Genomic DNA, 7534 nt, shown 5'->3' on the forward strand with positions numbered 1-7534 from the left:
CAAAATGAAGAGACCAGAACTGTAGAGGGTGAGTAAAGAGGCTAAAAGGGATGAAAATAAAACTTTAGATCAGGGGGGTTTTCTATTCTGGTACTGTTAATATACTGATATCCATCACTCCAGGCAATCTTTTTTTCTAATTTGTTGATCCTTTGAGAGAAAAACTGCTTGTATCACTCACTTGACACTTCCAAAATATGTCAGGTACTTGATAAGTTGTCATGGCAGCCAGGTCTGCAATCTCTGCACACCTATTATATGTATAGAAGTGTATTACATCAGTAATCGAGTTATTATACGGTCTGATACCATAGTAACACAAGAAGAAAGAAAATTAAAAAGGTTAATTGTATCAAATCTAAATCTAAAAAGAAAAAAGTAACAATCTAGAAATGAAAAAACCGTAACAATCTATGCTATAAAACAAATGTGTCACTTATATTACACAATGAGCATTGTAAAAGAGACAAAAATATGTTATAGTTATTATGTTTTGTTCCTACCACTTGCCAAAATATTGAACAAAATGTGACTAAAAAGTCATATGTTTCACTAAAGTGGTACCAATAAAAACACAGCTCATCACATATAAAACAAGCCTTTATACAGTTCCATCTATGAAATAATAAAAATGTCATGGGTCTTGGAATATAGCAGGATTTTTATCTTGAAAAAAAAACGTTAAACATAAAAAATACATAGATATGTGATATTTCTATAATCATTAGAGATGAGCGAACAGTGTTCTATCGAACACATGTTCGATCGGATATCAGGGTGTTCGCCATGTTCGAATCGAATCGAACACCACGTGGTAAAGTGCGCCAAAATTCGATTCCCCTCCCACCTTCCCTGGCGCCTTTTTTGCACCAATAACAGCGCAGGGGAGGTGGGACAGGAACTACGACACCGGGGGCATTGAAAAAAATTGGAAAAAGTCATTGGCTGCCGAAATCAGGTGACCTCCATTTTAGACGAATAGTGGATTTCAAATCCGGGTCATATGAGAATGTGAACTTTGTGACTATGAGACAGGGATAGCTGTACAGGCAGGGATAGCTAGGGATAACCTTTATTTAGGGGGGAATGTTATTAAAAATAACTTTTTGGGGTTCTATCGGGTGTGTAATTGTGATTTTTGTGAGATAAACTTTTTCCCATAGGGATGCATTGGCCAGCGCTGATTGGCCGAATTCCGTACTCTGGCCAATCAGTGCTGGCCAATGCATTCTATTAGCTTGATGAAGCAGAGTGTGCACAAGGGTTCAAGCGCACCCTCGGCTCTGATGTAGCAGAGCCGAGGCTGCACAAGGGTTCAAGCGCACCCTCGGCTCTGATGTAGGAGAGCCGAGGGTGCACTTGAACCCTTGTGCACCCTCAGCTCTGCTACATCAGAGCCGAGGGTGCGCTTGAACCCTTGTGCACATTCTCCTTCATCAAGCTAATAGAATGCATTGGCCAGCGCTGATTGGCCAATGTATTCTATTAGCCTGATGAAGTAGAGCTGAATGTGTGTGCTAAGCACACACATTCAGCTCTACTTCATCGGGCTAATAGAATGCATTGGCCAGCGCTGATTGGCCAGAGTACGGAACTCGACCAATCAGCGCTGGCTCTGCTGGAGGAGGCGGAGTCTAAGATCGCTCCACACCAGTCTCCATTCAGGTCCGACCTTAGACTCCGCCTCCTCCGGCAGAGCCAGCGCTGATTGGCCGAAGGCTGGCCAATGCATTCCTATGCGAATGCAGAGACTTAGCAGTGCTGAGTCAGTTTTGCTCAACTACACATCTGATGCACACTCGGCACTGCTACATCAGATGTAGCAATCTGATGTAGCAGAGCCGAGGGTGCACTAGAACCCCTGTGCAAACTCAGTTCACGCTAATAGAATGCATTGGCCAGCGCTGATTGGCCAATGCATTCTATTAGCCCGATGAAGTAGAGCTGAATGTGTGTGCTAAGCACACACATTCAGCACTGCTTCATCACGCCAATACAATGCATTAGCCAGTGCTGATTGGCCAGAGTACGGAATTCGGCCAATCAGCGCTGGCTCTGCTGGAGGAGGCGGAGTCTAAGGTCGGACCTGAATGGAGACTGGTGTGGAGCGATCTTAGACTCCGCCTCCTCCAGCAGAGCCAGCGCTGATTGGTCGAGTTCCGTACTCTGGCCAATCAGCGCTGGCCAATGCATTCTATTAGCCCGATGAAGTAGAGCTGAATGTGTGTGCTTAGCACACACATTCAGCTCTACTTCATCAGGCTAATAGAATACATTGGCCAATCAGCGCTGGCCAATGCATTCTATTAGCTTGATGAAGCAGAGTGTGCACAAGGGTTCAAGCGCACCCTCGGCTCTGATGTAGCAGAGCTGAGGGTGCACAAGGGTTCAAGTGCACCCTCGGCTCTCCTACATCAGAGCCGAGGGTGCGCTTGAACCCTTGTGCAGCCTCAGCTCTGCTACATCAGAGCCGAGGGTGCGCTTGAACCCTTGTGCACACTCTGCTTCATCAAGCTAATAGAATGCATTGGCCAGCACTGATTGGCCAGAGTACGGAATTCGGCCAATCAGCGCTGGCCAATGCATTCTATTAGCCCGATGAAGTAGAGCTGAATGTGTGTGCTAAGCACACACATTCAGCACTGCTTCATCACGCCAATACAATGCATTAGCCAGTGCTGATTGGCCAGAGTACGGAATTCGGCCAATCAGCGCTGGCTCTGCTGGAGGAGGCGGAGTCTAAGATCGCTCCACACCAGTCTCCATTCAGGTCCGACCTTAGACTCCGCCTCCTCCAGCAGAGCCAGCGCTGATTGGCCGAATTCCGTACTCTGGCCAATCAGCACTGGCTAATGCATTGTATTGGCGTGATGAAGCAGTGCTGAATGTGTGTGCTTAGCACACACATTCAGCTCTACTTCATCGGGCTAATAGAATGCATTGGCCAATCAGCGCTGGCCAATGCATTCTATTAGCGTGAACTGAGTTTGCACAGGGGTTCTAGTGCACCCTCGGCTCTGCTACATCAGATTGCTACATCTGATGTAGCAGTGCCGAGTGTGCATCAGATGTGTAGTTGAGCAAAACTGACTCAGCACTGCTAAGTCTGCATTCGCATAGGAATGCATTGGCCAGCCTTCGGCCAATCAGCGCTGGCTCTGCCGGAGGAGGCGGAGTCTAAGGTCGGACCTGAATGGAGACTGGTGTGGAGCTATCTTAGACTCCGCCTCCTCCAGCAGAGCCAGCGCTGATTGGTCGAGTTCCGTACTCTGGCCAATCAGCACTGGCCAATGCATTTCTATGGGGAAAAGTTAGCTTGCGAAAATCACAAACTGACAGGGATTTCCATGAAATAAAGTGACTTTTATGCCCCCAGACATGCTTCCCCTGCTGTCCCAGTGTCATTCCAGGGTGTTGGTATCATTTCCTGGGGTGTCATAGTGGACTTGGTGACCCTCCAGACACGAATTTGGGTTTCCCCCTTAACGAGTTTATGTTCCCCATAGACTATAATGGGGTTCGAAACCCATTCGAACACTCGAACAGTGAGCGGCTGTTCGAATCGAATTTCGAACCTCGAACATTTTAGTGTTCGCTCATCTCTAATAATCATATAAATTTGTTATAGATACATATAGATTTGAGGTTACTGTAATACTGACCTGTAATATAAGGTTAATAGCTCAGAACAAAAGTAGAATAATAATGGTGGGATTGATATTTTTTAAATGATTTAGGAACTTTGCACACACTTTATAGTGTATAGTGTTATTATTCAATGACAAACATTTGTAATAATAATAATGACACACTTTTATAATGCATTTTTCTCATAAAAGCATTTTGAAGCATACTTTTTTCCATAGCACATGAATCACCTAAAACTAAACTTTTAATGGCACTGCCCTTCAGCAATGTACAGATTAATAAGATTTCCCCTCTCTGTTTCTGAGGCTCCACAATTTCACTCAAATACCTTTACAATTAGCTAATCTTAAACATATAGAAACTCTTAGTTTAAGGATCTTTGAAAGGTGCAGTGAAACTGCTTAAATATTGCACTATGTAAAGTGAAAAGTAAGTTGATGTGCTTTGAGTTTATAACATGCTAGAAAGTTACAGCTTGACAGACACGTTACATTGAAATTGCACAAATTATTTGTTTGCTCTACCCCTGTCATAGGTGAAAAACTATTGAGATGCTCCATATATAGTACAGTAAACCTGTGCTGTTCTAGTTTGCAGTGATAATCCTGTGTACAGTATATGTGTGAATATATAAAAACATCACACAGACCAAAGTAATATATATGCATAGTATGTATTCACAGAATTGTAAATGATTCGCTAGAAATTTATGATTGGGATACTTTGTCAGTCTAGGACTTCTATACACACATCAGGGTAAAAATCCAAAATCCAAAGTTATCAAGCAAGCCAACAAATTGGCCAAAATATTTGTAAAATTTAGCTTTTAATTAATGTAATAAAAGTATAAATCTCTATTGGAAAGGTCAGAAAAACATCATGAACCTCTTACGCGTTTCGGGGCTGAAAACCCCTACTGCAAAATTCAAATCAGATCATGAAGAAGCAAAGTACAAGCACAAGAAAAGTTATGTGGCTGACACCGGCTGAGCTACTAGGTCATCTGTACAGTAGATTCTAGAACAACACTGTACATACTAGTCTATTGAGGTTGTGTGTTGCATTAGAGCCCTGACATAAAAACCTTTTTTTGCTTCGTACATTTATATTCTTTCTATTTAAACCTTTTCTTTATATTTGCCTTGTTAATTTACCTTGTACATCAATTTTGCAATTGATTAAAATATTTGTGAATTTACATATATACACTTACAAACTAAAGGGACTGAATAAAAGCTTTCAGTATGTCTCCATGCATACATACATAAGTACTTAAGTAAAGGTAAGACTCCAGGATCCTCTCTTATGATACAGATAGTAGACTAGGGAACACTTGAAATTACTCCGTCTAACCTAAAGGTCATTTCCCATTACTATATGATTTACAGGCATCTGTGGGCTTATATTCATGGTCACAAAGATGACATGTGTAGAATTTCTATTATTTAGTTTTCGAAAGGAGGTATTTTAGGAAGTTATTACATTTCAACAAGATAATCTTAGTAAATCTACCCCAGTGTGTTTAACATGCACAAACACATTTGAATGTTCAGAAAACTAACAACATAACATTCCTATAGTGGCTTCTAACCATTTTCAATGTGCTTCAAAATATTGTGACTACCGTAGACCTTTGTTAACTTGTTTTTGTGTTTGAGCCAAGGGAACGTATATATCTTATGCATTACACTTCATACTATGAATATGTTACATTCTTTATTTTCCCTTTGTATTTAAGATATCCTTCAGTGATGTCATGAGGAACAAGGCAAGGCTGTCAATTACAGGAATTGCTGGGGAAAATGGACGTGTTCTGACACCAGAATTTCCAAAAGCAGTGCATGCAGTGAGTCCTGGCATGAGAATGAATGTCAGTGTGACTGATCTCTCGTGATTGATAAGAACCTTTTGAGTGCCTTACACAATGGTCTTTCTTGTGCGTTTATTGTCAACGTGGTGAAAGAGGCATCCAATATCTTGAAGACTTTTTATTTTCCGAACAAGAATTCTATCATCTCTGTGGATTTCATCTTGAAATAGCAAAATGGATGCTTGGCTGGAAATAAAAGGGAAACAAAAATATAAAGCATAAACACAACTCAATTTTCTACACTTATTCAAGACGAAGCTTGACTGACATGCACAGCTAAAATTGGAAGATCTGTTTAATCTGACTTAACTCGTTGTACAGGCAACACACCAGTTTCTGAAGCCACCGTTGTTAGTCTCTTGATTCATATGACTTAAGCACACTTGACATCAACTGCATCAAGATGTGACATTTTATAAGATAAAAAGAGAAAAAATAAAACATTAAACATGGAAAAAAAATATTTTTTGGTATTTTCGAAAAAAAGGAAACAATGGCTTTTCAATAAATTGCTTCCATTCTGGTTGTATATATAAAAAATACTATAAGAGGAACATAAGGGTTACATCATTAGATGCATATTTTCAAAGCCAAATATACATTTGCTGAAGAGAAATTAATCCTATATAAAACAATGGGGTTGTGTAACAAAGTATTATTATAATTGATAAAAGCAAAGCAGTTCTGTATATTCTAATCTTTAACATTGATGTTACATTCAGAACACTTGATTATGTTCAGTATTGAAAATAAAACTTTTTTTTTGTTTCCTATGATTTTATCTCCAGAATGAACATTTTCCATTGGAATTTCACCAATTTAACTTCTTTTCTGTTCATTTCAGTTCTCATGAGATAATGGGCGTAATACATGGAAGTTGTGATTTGGCATATGTGTTGAATACAATCGGATAATGATATGCACCAAAGTGATATCACCTTGCGGGAACTCCTGTGCCTAGCATATAAACACGGGAAACAAGTTTTCTTCTTGATATTGTAGTTAAACACTAGTGACCGAACTTCACCTATAACTGATATCGGATTTGTGACTCTTCTTTATAAAACATTTGAAAATTCAAAAAATTTGTCTGAAGTGACATGTATAATGGTGATATTCAGTAACCACTTCATATCTTACTTATAGATTTACAGATGGAGCCAAGTTAGACGTTTAATGGCAACCAGTTGCCAGTCACTTTAATATGACTTTCCACTGCTTTCACTGGCTTTTGTGTTAAGTTATCATGGTGTGGCGAGTTATTACATTCAATTACATCTGTAATAATTATATTAAGCTAAGTCTATCACCACAATATTATCTATTATTTAAATCAGGATTTTATTTTGAACATTTCTTTTTTTTCATCATTTATCTATTTTAAAATGATACTATATTGCCGCTATCAACTAAGCCTCACAATAGGATGAAACTTCCCATTTTGTAGAGATCAATTTTCAGCGGTCAACTTATTTTCATCACAGGCAGGATTATATTGAAAGGTAATAACTTGTAGCTGGTTGCCTATAACACAGGATCACACCATTGATATAGATCACCTCCTCCACTTTCTTGCACAGTGATCTTTGTAAAGGTCCAAGAACACATCTAGCACACCATAGACTATTTTATGACTGAGGTTTCTTACGTCCATGTGGCTGCTCTACTGCTTAGAGTGGCAGTGGAGACACAATGGCTGCCCTTATAATCATATACAAAAAATGTAATAATATACAAATTAGTTGATATTTTTCTAGTTGAACAGGAAATATTCTGGTAGAAGGAGGACATTTTTAATTATTAAATTTTTTACCCAATTGAGCAAATTAGTAACAGATGGATTGAAATGATACCTATTACTGAAAAACTCATGCGTACTGCTATTTTAGATTTGATGAAAAATACTGTGTTTGTATTTTTATAGACCAAAAATGAAGGAATATTTTGACCCGTAAAAATGAAATAATTATATCCATAAGGGATAAGTTAAATAGATCTTTCCAGATTGGAAGTGAC

The 7534-nt window shown here is 39.4% G+C and overlaps 1 protein-coding gene across 5 annotated transcripts in view; it reads left to right on the forward strand.

Moving 5' to 3' along the window:
- Nucleotides 1-6779, forward strand: part of GRIA2 (glutamate ionotropic receptor AMPA type subunit 2) — a 145611-nt gene extending 138832 nt beyond the window's left edge. For 3 of the 5 annotated variants that reach the window (XM_075288166.1, XM_075288149.1, XM_075288142.1), the window contains one exon: nt 5387-6779. In XM_075288166.1, coding sequence (XP_075144267.1) covers nt 5387-5542 — 156 coding nt within the window. In that variant the 3' untranslated portion in view covers nt 5543-6779. The remainder of the gene's footprint in view (nt 1-5386) is intronic. The other 2 variants (XM_075288157.1, XM_075288154.1) reach the window with 1 other exon arrangement.
- The last annotated feature ends 755 nt before the right edge of the window (nt 6780-7534 follow it).

This window comes from Leptodactylus fuscus, chromosome 1 (assembly GCF_031893055.1).
Source record: "Leptodactylus fuscus isolate aLepFus1 chromosome 1, aLepFus1.hap2, whole genome shotgun sequence".
Taxonomy (NCBI): Eukaryota; Metazoa; Chordata; class Amphibia; order Anura; family Leptodactylidae; genus Leptodactylus; species Leptodactylus fuscus.